The sequence below is a fragment of the Pyrus communis genome, chromosome 15 (genome assembly GCF_041283825.1).
Source record: "Pyrus communis isolate YQ-2024b chromosome 15, ASM4128382v1, whole genome shotgun sequence".
Classification (NCBI taxonomy): domain Eukaryota; kingdom Viridiplantae; phylum Streptophyta; class Magnoliopsida; order Rosales; family Rosaceae; genus Pyrus; species Pyrus communis.
This window is the reverse complement of record NC_142579.1, coordinates 27,184,919-27,204,331: the sequence shown is the minus strand read 5'-3', so window position 1 is coordinate 27,204,331 and position 19,413 is coordinate 27,184,919. Positions and strand designations below refer to the sequence as shown.

Here is a 19,413-nt window from a genome sequence, read left to right as displayed (position 1 = left end):
CTCCGGACTTCTTGGGAACGACTTGAACTGGAGAGACCCAACGGCTATCGGAGATAGGGTAGATCACTCCGCAATCCAAAAGCTTGATTATTTCCTTCTTCACCACTTCCATCATCGGAGGGTTGAGACGGCGTTGAGCCTCTCGAGTTGGTTTAGCCCCCTCCTCAAGAAGTATACGGTGCATGCATGTGGTAGGGCTTATTCCTTTAATGTCGGCCAAAGTCCACCCTATGGCCGTTTTGTGCTCTCGCAGCACCCTCACAAGCTTCTCCTCCTCCATTGCCGTGAGACTTGATGAAATGATGACGGGTAATGTTTCGCCTTTTCCCAAAAACACATACTTCAAATGGTCCGGCAACGGCTTAAGTTCAAGCGATGGTGCCTGAACAACAGAAGGTAGCATCTTAGTGGAAACTGAATTTGAAAGTGAGAGTGGAACCTTACCATATTGTTGTGGCAATGACTCAAGGGCTGCCACAACCTCAATTATTTCTTCACTAGAACCCATGGCAAAGAATTCCTCCTCCTTGCCGTGGCCTTGCATTGGCCCAAATCCTTCATTTTTGCGCTCTATGGCCTTAGTGATGGTTGTTTCCAGGGCGTCCTCGTTCAATTCTTCAAGGTATACCTGCGCCAAAGAATCGATAACATCAATGGAAAAACAAGAATGGTCATCAACGGGATATCTCATAGTTTCAGAAATATTAAAATCAATCACTTCCCCATCGAATTCCATTGTCAAGGTGCCTTTGTATACATCAATCTTCGTTCGGGCCGTCTTCATGAATGGCCTACCAAGGAGAATCGGCAAAGATGTAGAATGGGCTGAATCCTCCATGTCTAGGACGTAGAAATCAGCCGGAAAAATTAAATGGTTCACCTGCACAAGCACATCTTCCAAAACTCCTTTTGGATACGCGTTAGAACGATCGGCCAATTGTATAATTACACCATCTTGTTTTAATTCACCCAAATTCATAGATGCATAAATAGAATAAGGCATGACATTTATGGATGCACCTAAATCAAGCATGGCATGTTCAAAACGATTATGTCCAATCACACAAGGAATCGTGAAACTACCGGGGTCTTTGCACTTGGTAGGCAGTTTACGTTGCAAAACAGCGGACACATTCTCGCTTACCTTCACTACCTCTTTGTTTGCCCTTCTTCTCTTTGTATTGCATAGGTCCTTGAGGAATTTAGCATACTTTGGAACCTGTTTGATTGCATCGAGAAGCGGTATGTTCACTTGCACTTTCCGGAACGTTTCAAGAATGTCCTTCTCGCTTTCTTCCTTTTTTTCTTGCATGAACCTGCGAGGAAAAGGTACATTGGGCAGATTAGGACGTGAAGTACATGAATTTGAACTTAAATTACCTTATTTGGCCGAGTTAGGGTGATTGGGGGCCTGCGGCATTGGGTTTTTCACCCTTACCGTGGGTGAGCTAGACACTTCCTCAGGTTGTGTCGTCTCTTCATCTACTTTCTGGGCAGATTTGGGATTGTTTGGCTCGGTCCCAACTTCTTTTCCACCCCTTAGGGTGATGGCCTTGGCGGATTCAAATCCTCCCTTTGGATTGACTGTGGTTGAGCTAGGAAGCTTTCCTTGCTCTCTAATCTGTCCAAGGAACTCAGAAATCTGCCCTATTTGTTTCTTCATATCCATCATCTCCTTCTCGTTATTTGCTATCCTGTTGTTTTGATTTTGCAACCCCTGCGAAATAGAGGTTAGTAATTGCATAGCTTGATCACTTTCCAAGGACGTACCTGAATGAGATGATGCCGAAGGTTGTTGGGGTTGTTGGGTGCATACGGCTTGGAAGAAAAACCAGGGGGGTTTGGCCTAAATCCTCCTTGTTGGGCAGCTTGTTGTGGCTCCCTCCATTTGAAGTTTGGATGGTCCCTCCATCCGGCATTGTAAGTGTTCGAGTATGGGTTGTTTTGATTTTGTCCTTGGAAACCAATTGCATTGGCAGATTCCCACCCACCATTCTCGATTAGTTGAGGGCACTTGTCGGATGGATGCCCTTGAATTGAGCACACGCCACAAACTTGGTGTTCTTGTGCTTTTGGACAAATCACAACCTGAGAAACAAGAGAAGTAAGATTAGCAAGTTGTGATTGAATTTCAGAAATAGCACTCACCTCATTTACACTTTGTTGCCGTGGGGCTTCCCTTTGGCCCACTCCTTCATATTGTTGAGCGTTGAGCGCTCGGTTGGCTATGAGAATCTTGGCATCCCTTGGTGTTTTGTCCACCAATGCTCCTTCCGCTGATGCATCAAGCATTTGACGTTCGATAGGAAGGAGGCCCTCATAGAAATATTGAAGGAGAAGTTCCTCCTTCATTTGATGTTGAGGACATGAAGCTACAAGGCCCTTGAAGCGCTCATAATAAGCCGGGAATGTCTCACCATGATTCTGTTGAATACCACTAATTTTCTTCCGTAGGAGAATCACTCTCGAAGTAGGGAAGAATTTCTCCAAGAAAGCACGCTTCATACTCTCCCACGAAGTCACAGTTCCCGGGGCTAGTTCGTAGAGCCAATCTTTGGCCTTGTCCATAAGTGAAAATGGAAAGGCCTTCATCTTCAATATACTCTCATCCACATTGACGGGGGTCATGCTCGAACAAACCACCTCGAACTCCTTCAAGTGTTTGTTGGGGTCTTCCATAGACAAGCCATGGAACTTCGGAATATGGTGTAACAAACTGGATTTGAGTTCAAATTCCTCAGTCTTCCCCTCTGCAGCCGTGGGGTATTGGATACAAAGAGGCAATGCATTATCCAAACCCGAGGCCGAAAGCTCCTTGATGGTTCTATTATCTGCTGCCATGGCTTGTTCTTCTTCAAAAATCTGATCCGTGGGCTTTTCTTCTACACCTACTTCGTCTTCTTCAAGCCCAGTTTGTGGTGGCTCTTGTTGACTCCTAGTTCTCCTCAAAGTGCGTTCAAAATCACCGTCAAAGTCGGAGATGTTCTCTATAATAGGCCGAGAGCTACGAGTCATACACAGTACCTAAAAAAAAAAAAAAGAAACAAACAAACTAAGAATCTGAAATAAGAATGCACGAAAAACAAAAAAAATATAAAAATAAAGACAAGGGATTAGCAAAGTTGCAAATCCCCGGCAACGGCGCCAAAATTTGATGCGAGATTTACTTGACACTCAAATTAAACCCTCGTTTGACAATTGTAGTAGAATGGATAAGTGAGGGATCGTTCTAGACCGGGGATTAGGAGGGCTTGCTAAAACCTTCTAAATTGACTTAAAAACATAAAAACTAAATTAAAATACTCTTAACAAGATTACTATGACTCAGAATGGCTTTAAAACTAACTTTTAAAACACTAAGACAAACTAAAAGACTCAAAACAAGTTCAAAAGACTCCAAATACTTAAAAACATAAAATAAGACAAATCAAATGATTAAGACTTAACAAAATAGAGGGGGGAATTGTGTTTGGACGATATTAAATTAAACGGACAGATTATAATTTAAAACAGATAGTAAAGATGAATGTGATAAAAATATGGATGATGGAATAGCCAAGGGGTTCTTCTCCACACATGTTACATTTGCATACAAAATTGATTCTCAGTTGGCCTTTCGATAAGTTGTGAAACTCAATGCTCCAAGTTAATTAGATCCGCTTAGATTAACTTTCAGATTTCCCTAAATTCGTTGGATTGAATGGAATACGCATTACAACCAAATTATTCTTAATCAAAGTCCCTAACTATGGAATACGCATGATAGAGACATTCAACAAAGATCATTAAGTTCAATGAAAATTATAAGTGTTGACGAGGCATTCGTTACTATGGAATACGCATGAAACTTATGCCAAGAATTCGTTTAACGCGATTGTTTATAAGCAACCTCCACTACTTGTGAATATAAGTTCGTAACGTTTAGATGAAGCTCACTTATATTCTAGCGTCATATTCATGCATGAAAATTAAGCTTGCAATCTCAATGAACATACATAAATAAGTTATCAATCAAACAGTTAAACGAATTGAATCCACAACTTATGAAATTCCAACCAAAAGTAATCAATTCATATTGCAAATATAAACATAGTTTCGAATCACCCCCTAGCTAAAGGGGGTTTAGTTCCTCATAACTTTGAAATCAAAGAAACCCCTAAACATTCCAACAACTCAAACTTGAATTGTATGAACGTTTAGGCACTCTTCTCTTCCATTCTCATACGTACAAAACAAAGAGAATTAAATTTAAACTTTGAAATCAAAGAAACACCTAAAAATTCCAACAACTCAAACTTGAATTGTATGAACGTTTAGGCACTCTTTTCTTCCTCGTTGTTGTAGCACAAGGTCTAAGTGAGCTTTGGGGATTATGTGAAGTGTTTTGGAGGGATGGGAAGTGGTTGGATAGTGGCTGCAATGGAGGAGAAAAACTGCACAAAAATGGAAGGGGATTTGCGGCACAAGGGTTGTGTTTGTGTTGTGTGAAGTGTATGAAATGAGATCATCCCATTGTGGCTAGGTTGCATGCTTATTTATAGGTAAATGAGAGGGAACATGACAGCTTGGAATAGGTGGAAATGTGGCTGCAAGTTTGGTGAATGATTATGAGTGAATGCATGTGAATGTGGCTAGGTTGGAAAGCTGGAATTTCTGGAATTGTAATGTACCCCACGGCATTGATTGTGTTTGAGTGTTTGTGGCTGCAATGTTTGTTGGTTAAAGATGCATGTGGATGTATTATACAATGGGAAAGTATGTGATTGACAATTAGGGTGAATGGTGGCTGCAATGATGAAGTGTGATGGCTGAAAATGCAAGGGAAGTGCACGGCATTGATTAGTTTTAGGTGCATGTGGCTGCAATGTTTGTTTGATGATGATGCATGTGATGGGTGGGAACAAAATGGGGAAACATGGCACAAGGGTGCTTGAGTGAATGATTGAATGTGCATGTGGATTAAAGAATGAGTGGTGGTGTAATGATGAAGTGAATGCATGTGTTGATGACTAGGTTAGTGGGTGGAAATCTGAAAATGGCATAAGGGAATGGGAGCTAATAAATAATGCATGTAGGGTTAGGAAATAAAATCATAACTTAAAGGGGGATGATTAAAGGGTGTTGAAAGGTTTTGCATGGCTTTGAAGTGATTGTGGATTGGGCTAGAGTTTAAGTACATGAAATGGACCCAAATTGCTCCTCCTTGCATGGCAAGGAATGGTGTTTGTGTTAAGCCCATGGCAAGGTGTTATGTGATTGGGTTAGGGCCATTGTTTTGTGTCTTCAAGTGCATACAAGGCCTTCAAATTCGTCCATCCTCTTGGCTCCATGGATAAGCTATCCAATCCATGCCCAAAAATGCTCCAAATGGCCTCAAAATGCACTTTCTTGCTCCCTAGGCCCTTAGAACCTGAAAACACACAAAAGAAGCATAAAGGACTAAAATAACGAGAGAAACATAACGTAAATGCACGAGAACAAGCCATTTAAGTCGCATGAATATGCTCTTATCACTACAGCCCTTCAAACAGTGATGCGCCCTCCCCAGAGGATCCCTCTGGAGACTATGTATAACCTGAAGTTGGATAAGTTTAAAGGTAATGAGGGTCACGAAGGCGCAGAGCGTTGGTTGGAACACATAGAGAAGACTTTCCGTGTGTTGCATAACCAGGGGAACCTTCCTATGGAGAGGTGGGTCGAGACAACCTCTTGGTTTCTGGAGATGGAGTCTGCAGCTTGGTGGGAGCAAGAACTTCGTAGGTTGACTCCAGCTCAGAGAACCGATTGGAATGTTTTCAAGGACGTGTTTCAGAGGAGATTTGTACCCCCTGAGTATATTGACCGTAAGAAACAGGAATTCACTGAGTTGAAACAGCGAAAGATGACGGCTAACGAGTATTATCGTAAGTTCACTGATTTGTCTCGTTACTATCCTGATGTCGCTGGTAATCCGGCGGAGATGCTTCGTCGTTTTCGCTTGGGCACTAGGAAGAGATGGCGTTCTATGGCAACTACTACTCACTGTGAGTCCTACCAGGAGTTCTATGAGATACTATTGAGGATTAAGGACTCTGAGAATATGTCGAGTGACAGTGATGAAAAGAAAGATGACAAAGGGAAAGGTCAAGTGTCGCTTGGGCCTCGCCAGACTCAAAACTTCAAAAGGGGTGGTGTCAGTTCGAGTTCGTCTAGTGGTGGTTTCAGTGCCTCTGGACAAGGACGTGGAGGTAGGTTTTATGGAGGTGCTCGAGGCCAGAGACAAGGTGATGGTGGCCGAAACCGAGTTCCATTTTGCCGTAGATGTAATAACCGACATTTCGGCGAATGCAGGCGTGGCAGCGGTGTTTGTTTCACGTGTGGACAGATGGGACATATAGCTGTGAATTGTCCCCAGGGTCAGCAGCAGAAGCCGCAGCAGACCTTTATGCCGCCACCTGCACCGATTCGGCAAATCCAAGGTCCGAGTAGTTATGGTCAAGCAGGTAGAGGTGGTGCCTATCACTATCAGGGTGATGCTGTTCCCTATGCTCCGGGACCGTATCAGTACCCCCAGGACCCGTATTCACAAGGTGGTTATCCCCCGTATCCCAGCAACTACATGCCGTATCCTCCAGCTCCAACGGGTGGTTCTCAGTGGTACCAAGGAGGACAGTATCAGCAGGGTGAGATTGCCACTAGTAGTGCAGGGTCTTCGAGACAGATGGGTCAGCCCAGTCAGGGGCGTGGAGCTCAAGGTCGCGGTGTTCAAGCGAGCAGAGGTCGTGGCGGACGACAGCAGGGCCAGGGGCGTATTCACAATATTTCCCTGCAGGATGCTCAGAACAACCCGGACTTGATTATGGGTACGTTAAACATTCTTGGTTATTTTGCTAGAGTCTTAATTGATTGTGGAGCTACACATTCCGTTATTTCTCATACATTTGCTCAAGTAACGCAACCTCGCCCCACACCTCTAGGGTACGATTTAGAATTCGCTATGCCTAGAGGAGAGAGATGTGTTGTAGATTGTATGTACCCAGGATGTCCAGTGATAGTAGAGGGTGTTGTTAGGCCCGCGGATCTTATCCCGTTAGATATTGTAGATTTTGATGTGATTTTGGGCAACGATTGGTTGCACTTCTATCGTGCCAACATTGATTGTTACGGGAAAGTAGTTACGTTTCACCGTCCTGGATTACCTGAGGTTACTTTTGTGGGTGAGCAGAGTGGAGTAAGACATGGTGTTATTTCGGCTTTGCGAGCGAAGAAGTTGTTGACTAAAGGTTGTCAGGGGTATCTAGCTCATGTGGTGCTAGAGGAGGCCGTTCCTAGCAGAATTGAGGATGTGAGAGTGGTTAGACACTTCCCTGATGTTTTTCCTGAGGATTTACCTGGTTTACCCCCAGATCGAGATGTGGAGTTCAATGTTGAGTTACTTCCAGGTACCAATCCTATTTCTTTAACTCCTTATCGTATGGCTTCTGCTGAGTTAAGGGAATTGAAAGTTCAGTTACAGGAATTAGTGGATAAGGGATTTATTCAGCCTAGTACTTCACCTTGGGGCACTCCAGTGTTGTTTGTGAGGAAGAAAGATGGGACTTTGGGGCTGTGTATCGACTACAGGCAATTGAATCGGGTGACGATTAAAAACCGTTATCCATTGCCTCGTATCGACGATTTGTTTGATCAGCTGAGAGGTGCTTGTGTATTTTCTAAGATAGACTTGAGGTCTGGGTACTATCAGCTGAAGATTAGTAGGGATGATGTTCCTAAGACGGCATTCAGGACTCGTTACGGTCATTACGAGTTTCTGGTTATGCCGTTTGGGTTGACGAATGCACCAGCAGCTTTTGTGGATTTAATGAACCGGGTATTCCAGCCTTACCTGGATAGATTTGTTATTGTCTTCATTGACGATATTCTGGTGTATTCTAAGTCCAAAGCGGAGCATGTTCGACATCTTACTTTGGTGTTGAAGAGGTTGAGGGAACACCAATTGTATGCTAAGTTTAGCAAGTGCCAGTTCTGGTTAGATCAAGTCACGTTTTTAGGGCACATCATTTCTGCTCAAGGTATTCTTGTTGATCCTCAGAAGGTTGCAGCTGTGGAGAGTTGGGAGCAACCACGAACCGTCACTGAGGTGAGAAGTTTCATTGGTTTGGCGGGATATTATCGGAGATTCGTTAAGGATTTTTCGGTAATTGCCTTACCATTGACGAGGTTAACAAGGAAAGACGTTAAGTTTGAGTGGAATGATAAGTGTGAGCAGAGTTTCCAGCAATTGAAGCATTGTCTTACTAATGCACCTGTTTTAGCACTCCCGGACGATAGTGGTGATTTCGAGGTTTATAGCGATGCTTCCTTGAATGGTCTGGGATGTGTATTGATGCAGCATGGTAGGGTGATTGCTTATGCTTCGCGGCAGTTGAAACCCCATGAGATGAATTACCCTACACATGATTTGGAGTTGGCTGCTATTATCTTTGCGTTGAAGTTGTGGAGACATTATCTTTACGGAGAGAAGTGTAGGATCTTCACAGATCACAAAAGTCTTCAGTATCTCTTCACCCAGAAGGAACTTAATGTTCGTCAACGGAGGTGGTTGGAGTTGCTCAGCGATTACGATTGCACGATTGATTATCACCCTGGTCGTGCGAACGTAGTGGCCGATGCACTTAGCAGGAAGTCACATGGCCGTATCAATGCGTTGTACGCTAGTCGTATTCCTCTTTTGGTGGACTTGCGTGCTACGGGAGTAAGGTTAGAAGCAGAAGATCGAGAAGTGGCATTACTTGCTAATTTTCAAGTTAGGCCAATCTTGGTTGATCGGGTGCTTGAAGCTCAGGTAGCTGATGAACAGACTCAAGAACTAATTCGAGCTCGAGATCAAGGAAGGAGGCGAGATCTCAGAATTCGTGATTCTGATGGCATGTTGATGTTAGAGGGTAGAATGTTCGTGCCTAGTAATGTGGAATTGAAGAAGGAAATTCTCGATGAAGCACATATCTCGGCTTATGCCATGCACCCAGGGGCAACTAAAATGTATCATACCATTCGACCATTTTACTATTGGCCGGGTATGAAAAGGGAGATAACTGAGTATGTGAGCAGGTGTACTGTTTGTCAGCAGGTTAAAGCAGAAAGAAAGAAGCCGTTTGGATTGTTGCAGCCGCTTCCCGTTCCAGAGTGGAAATGGGAAAATATCACTATGGATTTTGTGTACAAGTTGCCGCGTACACATAATGGCTTTGATGGCATTTGGGTGATCGTTGATCGGCTCACTAAGTTGGCACATTTCATTCCAGTGAGAGAGAAATACTCTTTGAACCGGTTAGCGGAATTGTTTATCTCAAAGGTTGTGAAGTACCATGGTGTCCCCGTAAGTATTGTCTCGGATCGTGATCCACGATTCACATCGAAGTTTTGGGTAGCTTTTCAAGAAGCTTTGGGTACGAGACTACTTTACAGTACGGCATATCATCCTCAGACGGACGGACAGTCTGAGAGAACTATTCAGACCTTGGAAGATATGCTGCGAGCATCGGTGTTACAGTTCAGTGATGCTTGGCACCAGCGGTTAGATTTGATGGAATTTGCTTACAACAACAGTTTCCATTCGAGCATTGGCATGGCGCCATTCGAAGCCTTGTATGGTAGATCTTGTCGCACTCCGTTATGTTGGTCAGAGGTTGGCGAAAGAGTCTTGGTAGGTCCGGAGATTGTCGAGGAGACTACTCAGAATGTTCAGGTAATTAGGTCTAACCTGAAAGCAGCTCAGGACAGACAGAAAAGTTTAGCAGATCGGCATGCTACGGACAGAACGTATGAGGTCGGAGATTGGGTGTTTCTGAAGCTTTCACCGTGGAGAGGTGTTGTACGGTTTGGAAAGAAGGGGAAGTTAAGTCCCAGGTACATTGGACCATACATGGTCACAGAAAGAGTTGGTGAGGTAGCTTACAGGTTGGAGTTGCCTCCGGAGTTGGCTAAAGTGCATAACGTTTTTCACGTGTCTATGCTCCGACATTATGTTGCTGATCCGTTACATGTGATACCTCCTCAACCGTTAGAGATAAATCCAGATTTGACGTACGACGAAGAACCGTTAACGATCTTAGATTGGAAAGAGAAGGTTCTGAGGAACAAAACGGTGAATTTGGTGAAAGTTTTGTGGAGGAATCACTCGGTTGAAGAAGCGACTTGGGAGACAGAAGAACGAATGAGGGATTTGTATCCTAGATTGTTCTTTGACCGTTAGGGGTGTAATTAGTTATTTTGAATTTCGGGACGAAATTCTATTAAGGAGGGTAGGTTGTAACATCCCGTCCCGAAACTAACGAAACGTACATTTGAAATTACAATTTTACCCCTAATCTATTTGGTTACGCTTAGTGTTGTGTTGTGTGGGTTGTGGGACCACACACAATCATACATTTTCTTTTTCTTCCCGGGATTCCCTCCCTCATTCCCTCACTCTGTCTTTCTTTTTCTTTCTCTCTCTCTCTCCCCGAGTTCCTTTCTTCTTCTTCTTCCTTCTGCAAACCTACGGACTACACACAAAACCTACTCAAACCTGCACCAATTAAGAAACCAAGACCACCCTCGTGCTCGTGAGGCTGAGAGAAGTCCGGTGGTGCCATTTTCAGGTAGGAACTCCGACGTTTTCACGTCGATTTCACGAGCTCAGTTTTGGTTACTGTTCATGCAAATTAAATTTACTTAGTTTTTGGTTATTTGAAGCTTGTAGACGTGTTAGTGAGGTCCCAAGGAGCTTGGGAGTGTATCGTTGGACAAATTTGGACGTCGGGATCGTCCTGTACGAAGTTGGCCGATTCTTGAAGTTGAAGACAGGTATGATCTAGTAGTTTTTAGGCCTTAAAACTAGTCTAACGTTGTTCTACTAGTCCTAAGCTTCATTTTGGTTCAAAAATCATGAAATTTGGTTGAAAAACGAAGGAGAAAACAAAGTTTGAAAAATTCCCAGTTTTCCGGCGCCGTCGCCGGCGCCGGAGGCTCGCCGGAGAAGAAAGGGGAATATTCCGTTAAGTCTAACGGAATATTCCTAACGGCAGTGACGGAATCTGGTTAGATTTAACGGAATATTCCATTAGTTGACGGAATATTCCTGACGGCGTCAGTTGATGCCGTCAGTGTGCAGTGCACGTGGCCGCGCGTGGGGGGCGCGTAGGTCCGTGCCTGTTCAGGCGCGTGGGGGCGCGTGCGTGGTCCAAAAATTATTCTAAAAATATGGGTGTGATCCTGAGGTTGTGTAGGTCACGTTGGTATATTCATTTGTCCAATTTGAGCAATGTATGAGAAGTTATTACGAGAAGTTGCTTAGGTGCTTTTAAATTAACGTTTTCGTAACTTTGTCGCGTATAGGTGATTCGTTTTCCGAGGACGAGCGTACACACTCGAGGCAGGGGGGCTACGACCCTTCTAATTATCAGTGAGTGGGCTTTTGTTTTCCGTATATACCTATATACATATTAATTCCCAGAAATAGATTAAAGAGAGTAATTGTTTTATGCCATACGTTTTATTATTATTACTTATGCATCATCACATGCATTAGTAGCGGCATACATTTATATATGTGTATTTGGTGCTGTGGACGCACAGGTAAGTGTCAGGTAAGCGGTATTCATGTAGTTATGCATTCCTGTTTATTATGCAATAGTAGTTTGAAATGCTTAGAGAGCTCATAATCTGCACCCCCGGTGTTAGTGCTCCCGCCCAGAGAGGGGCAGAGTCCTTCACGTGATGTTCACCCGCACCACACGCTCGCCTTGGATCCAAGTTAGGTGCAAGCCTTGTCGTGCAGACCACATTAGGTGGTTCCGACTCGTAGGTGACCCGCGATTATTCGCATAGTCTTCACGTGATCGTAGCACTAGAGCGTATATATTACACCCAGTCCTGTCGTACAGACCACGTTAGGTGGCTCCGACTTGTGTGCAGATTCAGATATTGAGTTGAGATTGGAGCTCTATATGCAGCGGTACATGTCACGTTAGGTGACTCCCGACTGCCAGATTATATGTTATTGATGTGAATTATGCTTGAGCATTTACATTTGATTATGAGTTTCTGTTGTGGCATATTGTGAACATGAATGGCATATTGTGGAGCATGATTGACATACCTATACATACGTATATATGTTCATTTTCTGGGAAGTATACAGGTTTTACGGCGAGGGGTTAGAATGTATTTTGTTAAAGAGTTTTCAAAGAAATTTGTTTTTGCCCACTCACGCTTTTGTTTTTGCGCCCCTCCAGGTTCTAGTGGTCTAGCAAGTTCGGTGGTTTATCCCAGAGGGCGTCCCGGCATTTCTGACAGACACTCACCATTGTAGGGTCACCTTCGGGTGTAAATATGTCGTATCTTTTCCTTTTGGACTGTTGTAGACTTGCTCTGAATTGTGTCTCACATACACTAGTACTTGGTATGCTAGTTAGTTTTTAATTATTAGTACTTTTATATTACTATCTTAATAGCTTCCGCACGCGCACATGGCTACGTCACCTTCGTGTGACGGCCAGCATGCCCTGATCTCGGTCGGGGTGTGTCAAAAAAAGCATTAAAAATTCAAAGTGGTTATTATATGGTTGAGTTTTTGGGATGAGGATCATCTTTGAATCCTTTTTGTGAGATTCTAGCGATCCTCACATCCTAGTCATTCATCTTATATAGTACGATCAGTTTTCGTCATGTACTATTTGTTTTTAATTTTAAATAAAAAAATTCAAATAATTTCTGATCATACGATGTACAATGAATGACTAAAATGTGAGAATCTTTAAGATTCTTACCATTTGGATCCGAATGGAATCCAAATCTGAGTTTTTGTGATATCAACCAATAAAATACAATTGAAAACATAAGAAATGATTGTCTACTAGCACCGCTCAATCAGTCATCAATTGCATGCCAGATTCCACATCCAACTTTTTCATTTTTCCTTAGGGTTCTTAATTAACTTCTAATGGCCGACTTGTACAAAACAACATCCATAGTTGACAACCAATTTTCTATTTTTCAATGATAGCGACTTCACAATATCACAATCTCCATTCTTCCTTCCCCCAAAGGCCACCAGCGCTTAGTTGGACTTAAACAAAGACATGGCATCAAGTAATTGGTGGTAAAGTGGCCCCACACTAAAATTAACCGCTAACACGTTCTAATGAAGAAATTATGAGGTCCGATACCCCAACTATGGGTCTGTGCAGACTTCAAAGTTCAAACACCAAATTGCTTGATTTTAAAAGAAGAAATCGTTCTCTTCAAATGCACAAAGTAAATACAATTTTAATTCATTCAAGTTTACCATTCAAAGTTTTCTAGTACAATATTTATAAGCGTTTACAAATTAATAAACTTTAAGTTTCCATGACACCTTTACAACTCCCCCAATAACTTAACAAATTCCTAAGTAATTAAAATGCAAAACCTTTGTTATTCCAAAGGCGGCAAAAATAGTCTAGGAGGAGGGAGGAGAAATGCGGCCACCGCCACCAAGCTGGAGCAAGGGGCCAACATCCATGGTTGTTGCAAATCTAAGGTTTGTTGTTTGTGGGAAGGAGAGAGAAGCTTATGTGTGAGGGAGCACATCAACTAGCAGGTAATGTCTGTACTGCAGTGGTCTCACTTTTCACGATGACATTGCGTATGCGTTGGTTTAGATCTGTTACGTCTATTTTTTTTGTGATAGATTTATAACGTTGGTGCTTGTGCTGGTGCCACTTGTGATAGCCATTTAGGGAATTAGCCTTTATACTTGTATGCAAATTATCTCTAGATCAATGAATCGGTCATAGAAGAAATGATTGTGGCAAGTTGGCAACCTTTGTAATTGTTGGTGTTATAAGAAAGAAGAAAAAATATTTGAACTTATGACACAATCCATCACTTAAAAATGAAAATGATAATCTCAGCATGCGTAAATCAAATGCAAGTTAAGACCTTCAACAAAGTTAAAGATTGATCGATTATTTTCAACCACTGTCAAGGTTTGCTTAATTTCACATTACAGACACTTGAAAACTTAAAATCATCAATACCGAAAGAGTATTAAAAATTGATTACCCATCAAAATACTGAGCTTCAATCTCTACATGTAAATCACCATATATACTCTACTTATGTCATACTAATCCAAGACAAGAACACAACTTTACAAATATTAAAAATGTTGCATCCCTAATTATGCTACATAATTATAGTAATTATCAAAACACAAAACAACATTTTCAACTCTTTTCACATCCCACAATTTTGGCGCGACTTCTTTTTTCTTGTTTTCTTGCCCGACAGACAGACGGCCAGATCGTCAAGATCAAAATAATCAACGCCTCTGATTGCGCTATGCCACCCTCCGTATATTTACAAAATTACCGATGATCTCGCGGATTAGTTGCTTTAATTTCGGAATCGTTCCGTCAGCAGGACAGTCAACTCACTACCAGCACTGATCGGTCTCCCAGTTCCGGCGAGTGTAGTACCCCGAATATCCCGACGCCGACGACAACGGCCGGCTCCGCCGCATAAATTGCCGGTCGTAATCGGCGCGTTTGTCGGGATCCGACAGCGTGGAGTAGGCAGCGTGAATCTTCATGAACTCGTCGGCCGACGTGTCCTTGCGCTCGATCGCCGCCACGTCGGGGTGGCAAACCCGAGCCAGTCTCCGATACGCCGATTTGATCTCCTGACACGTGGCGACGGCTGGGATGCCGAGGATTTCGTACAGCGAGGTCATTGTTTGAGGGCGGAGATACGACGCCGTCTCGGCCTCAGGCAAAGCGTAAGCGGAGCCGGTGGCGAAGGCGCGAATGGGCTGAAATCGTACACGTGTCGACGTTTTAGGAGAGGCTGCGGCGGAGAGAATTGGAGCGCCGAGGAATGTGGTAGAGGACGAAGCAGAAAGCATGATACGGTGCGGTTTGGTAATGCGTTGTGGAATTTGATTGAGGAGGGAGGGAGGGGGGTAGGGGTGGCTCGGCTTTATATCTTGAGGGACTTTGAGGGGTGTTTGGATGCGGAATTGGGTTGGGCCAGGCCAGAGCTATAACTAGGGTTAAATATGGTGTTTGGTTAAGATAAGAAAATGGTTATCCAGTTTGGCCGGGATTGATTGGCTGGGATTGATGCTGACTCCTCAAACATAATTATCGTAATTTTCACTTTATTTTTGGTGGTCATAAATTGAAAATAAATGGTAGTGGATGAGTTTTATTGGTCATTTGTGTCCTCTTTAGATTAGCAGATTGGTCTTTTTCCGTTGCTTTTACTACAAAGTTAAAATGTGTTACGCATCAATTGATGTGATTTGTTTCATTATTATCGAATCAAATTGTATTCATTACAAATTTTATTTATTTATGTCAAATAATGTAACGTCATGTGTCATTATTTAATCGTTAGCAAAGAGTTTGAAATTTCTTATGTAAATAAAATTTTATTAATTAGATCAATCTCGAATTTCGACTAGTTTGTTTACGATAGTGTTAGCATATGTCTTAGTCACCTAAACCTAATACTTTGTCACATAACTAATAGTTCTTTGGTGCGGAAGCAGATTATTTATTTATGAAAAACAAAAGGATGTAGAAATGCAAGCAAGCAAAGTAGAAAAGTAAACCTAAACAGACCTTCCATGATTTTGAAATTAACAAGTTTTAAATTTAATGTCTATTTTGTCATTCAGTACTACGGTCTGGTGATATTCCTCTTCATTTGTAGTGAGAGGTCTTAGATTCTAATCTCGTGGACGGCGAATTCGATACCAAATTAGATTGCGCATTATGTGGCTTAACCAAACTCCCCCTTTCCCTAGTGTAAAATATAGCATTATGCTCAAAAAAATTTAATGTCTATTTTTACCACTTTTTCCCTCTATATTCTCTTAATCTGTCCACTATTCCTATAAATTTAATGTTTTCCAATTGAAACTAAACTCTAATTCAGAGTTAATAATAACAACTTATATATTATTTTCGTACGTTGAACATTGAAGAATGTATGAATGTTTAAGTTTTTAAGCATAAACCATCCAAAAGCAGTTGTAAAGAGAATCCTTTATTCTTTCTCTTTAATAATCCCAACAAGATGTAATGTTGATAATTTAGTTGACATTGCCAGAATGAGGTGATCACTCATGGCTTCTAGGACCAATAGACAACGGATATACATAAAAGGACAATGCTTATGTTCCCCTGCATTAGGGGACTTACTTGTCTCTCAGTTACGATTAACACTTTTTTCATTCGAACATCATAACATCAAATCGGAAATGTTCATTCTCTTTATCATCATCTAAAGATCAGGTCTACAAAAAATCATTCAATTTGGAGATTATTTAGTCAACCATCCGTGTTAAACCAATTAACGGTTTTGGTAACAAGTGTCATCCGCATGATGAACCGTCCATTTGTTTTATGCATATGAATGGCTAAAATGTCTCCTAATTGAATAATTTTTGCATATATACTCTTTAAATGATGATAAGGAGAACGTACAGTTTCGATTAAAATGTTTGGACGATAAATATTAGTTAATCATAGGAGGGACAATTAAGTTCTCCATAGAGAGACACAAGCATTATCTTTTATAAAATACACCAACCAAAATAAATAACAACAAAAATAAGACAATGGAAAGTAATAGTGGTTGCATCTTATGTGTGCCCTCCAAACCAAAGCATAAGAAGTACCATAAACCATATGGAATAAAGGCTCATAATCTCTTTCCCATCTACTATAATAGCAAGTCCACCTCTCCTAATTGCTAGGGGTATTGGGTGATTCAATCCATCAAAACCAACAAGATGAGCTCTAGCCCATGCCCAATCGGTCAAGCTACAATAAAAAGGAGAAGGCTCGACTGCACTGCTTAATTGAGCCAAAATTACCTGACTCCTCGCCTAAGATGTATGATGTCACCCATGTTATAAATAGAATCCAAAAAAAGGCATATGATTATTTATACTTCTTGGATTCATTCTCTTAACAAATGATTGACAATGACATTACAATCTAATTTAACCACCTATAGGTACAAGCAAGCATGAAGTTTTTATAAAATGAAGCATTTTCTTAATGCAAGCAATATTCTGCATTAAAATAGAGAAAAAACGTTTAAACTCAGAATATGGTAGATTGAAGAGAAAGATTATAATCATTAGAACAATATACCACCCATTACATATATTAGCTGTAATTGAGTGCCCAAAAATAAAACCCTAGAATATTGAATCAATGCTAGCCGCAATCAACAAATTAAGAGGCCAAATCCCATTGCAAATGGCTCGAGTATTTCAGCTAAAAAAAAAGTATCTAGAACCTTTCATGATTTTACTAGAGCAGGAAAGGGACCCAGCAAGTGTAGTGGGATGTCATTTGGAACCACTAGTTTATCGTGCAGATCTTTCAACTCTTGCCTCAGAAGTCAGAAGCTCCTCCCACCGCATACAAATTTCAAAGGAAGATAAGTCGCACTTCTCCATCGACTTGGATATTGTTTTCTGAAGATATAATTAACACGATAATCATCGTGATCACAGATTAAAATAATATACATTTGCATGTGAATTTTGGTAGCTTTTTGGGCTAGGAAGAGCCACCTTACCAAGTCCACTGGCAGCTATACGGTGATTGTCCATCGAAACAGTAGTAACCAGGTTTGTTTGTCTCATTAATTATTGCAATTGTCTGTTGTTTTGCTCATCTTCCCCTTCCTTTTCAAGCTTGATTATATTTATATGAGTAGTATACATCGACCCTGAAATATCTATAAAACGTACGTCCAAGGGCCAATCACATGGTATCCGATTCCAAACAAGAGTATAAATGACCCTAAATTGTGAAGATAATTGTATACAACTGGTTGTGATGAGGTTGAAACTAAATACGACGACTTACATGAAACATAACGTTAAGGCGACAGTGTTTTAAATCAACTACGTGAAGTTATGCAAAAAATTTAAATGTGGGATGTCGTGTTATTTGCTCAATATACCACGGTAGCGTCTTGGTGATGTAGATAAGTCATTCTCATTGAATACAAGACATTGCAAACAAAAAAAAAAAAACAAAAACACTTATATCCAACGGTTTTGCCAACATAACGTTAAGGCGACGGTGTTTTAAATCAACTATGTGAAGTTATGCAAAAAATTTAAATGTGGGATGTCGTGTTATTTGCTCAATATACCACGGTAGCGTCTTGGTGATGTAGACAAGTCATTCTCATTGAATACGGGACATATCTTTGAGGGTGAGGGTTTGTCATAATCCATGCTAATATGTTTTGACATTGTCGTATTATTATTTTCTAAGGTTGTCTTCTACCATAATTTGTGATCGATAACGATCGCTGGATTTTGTTGATTTGCCATCCCAAACAATTTTGTATGAATGAAGTTTACTAGTCTTTCAATTTTTTTACTGGATAGTTGGATCATCGGTTGCAACCATTCGTCCGTGACGTTCATAGGACATTTAATACTAGTGATACTATTCTTCTAAATGTTGGAAGAAACATCAAACTCGAATTTCATTTCCCAATTGATTATAAAAACACAAGATCGTGACATCAAGGATTGTATTTTTATGTGGAAGTTTTCCACGAATAAGAAAGAATAATACATTAATACATGGAACATTTTTTTCTTCTGGGTGCATGCTGTATGACTCTTCTTGCTAGTTAATAAATGACATACCGAGGAAACGTATAATTTCTCTTTCGAAAGATGCTAGCTACCTTCTTCTCTTTAACTTCTCATATATATATGGACGGCACACGTCACATACGCCTAAAACTAAGATTCTGATATTCTGGAAGCATATTTCTTTCGTGTAGATCAATTCACTAAACAAGAAAATGAATAAAGTTATACAACTAAATAATACAACAAAGGAGCTTATGCCTGAGACTTACATTTCAAAAAGAATCATTTTAATTACAAAATTTTCCAAGCTTGATTATATTTATATGAGTAGTACACATCGCACCTGAAATATCTATAAAACGTACGTCCAAGGGCCAATCACATGGTATCCGATTCCCAACAAGAGTATAAATGACCCTAAATTGTGAAGAAAGTTGTATACAACTGGTTGTGATGAGGTTGAAACTAAATACGACGACTTACATGAAATATAATCTTAAGGCGACGGTGTTTTAAATCAACTATGTGAAGTTATGCAAAAAAATTTAATGTGGGATGTCGTGTTATTTGCTCAATATACCACGGTAGCGTCCTGGTGATGTAGATAAGTCATTCTCATTGAATAGGAGACATTGATCAGACAAAAAAAAAAACAAAAACACTTATATCCAATGGTTTTGCCAATATAACGTTAAGGCGACAGTGTTTTAAATCAACTATGTGAAATTATGCAAAAAATTTAAATGTGGGATGTCGTGTTATTTGCT

The 19,413-nt window shown here is 41.1% G+C and overlaps 2 protein-coding genes across 3 annotated transcripts; one reads left to right on the top strand and one right to left on the bottom strand.

Moving 5' to 3' along the window:
• The first annotated feature begins 6,545 nt into the window (after positions 1–6,545).
• Positions 6,546–12,415, top strand: LOC148690808 (uncharacterized). Of its 2 annotated transcripts, none has more exons than XM_088685106.1 (3): positions 6,546–6,842; positions 11,359–11,425; positions 12,258–12,415. In XM_088685106.1, the coding sequence occupies exons 1-3, from the start codon at positions 6,599–6,601 to the stop codon at positions 12,262–12,264; spliced, it is 318 nt and encodes a 105-aa protein (XP_088541232.1). In that variant the 5' UTR covers positions 6,546–6,598; the 3' UTR covers positions 12,265–12,415. The 2 variants fall into 2 exon arrangements, 1 of the variants encoding a protein (XP_088541232.1); XR_015956183.1 differs by lacking the exon at positions 6,546–6,842 and adding an exon at positions 10,771–10,827.
• Positions 12,416–14,050: 1,635 nt separating this feature from the next.
• LOC137748463 (chaperone protein dnaJ 11, chloroplastic) lies at positions 14,051–14,965 on the bottom strand. Its single transcript, XM_068488620.2, has one exon. The coding sequence runs from the start codon at positions 14,906–14,908 to the stop codon at positions 14,441–14,443; it is 468 nt and encodes a 155-aa protein (XP_068344721.1). The 5' UTR covers positions 14,909–14,965; the 3' UTR covers positions 14,051–14,440.
• Between the last annotated feature and the right edge of the window lie 4,448 nt (positions 14,966–19,413).

What these genes read in the sequence shown, in the direction of transcription:
- LOC148690808 (XM_088685106.1), top strand. Translation starts at nt 6,599, where the DNA reads ATGCCGTATCCTCCAGCTCCAACGGGTGGTTCTCAGTGGTACCAAGGA. An exon ending in CAACCCGGACTTGATTATGG is followed by an intron (nt 6,843 to 11,358) that starts GTACGTTAAACA and finishes TGTCGCGTATAG; the next exon opens with GTGATTCGTTTTCCGAGGAC.
- LOC137748463 (XM_068488620.2), bottom strand. Translation starts at nt 14,908, where the DNA reads ATGCTTTCTGCTTCGTCCTCTACCACATTCCTCGGCGCTCCAATTCTC.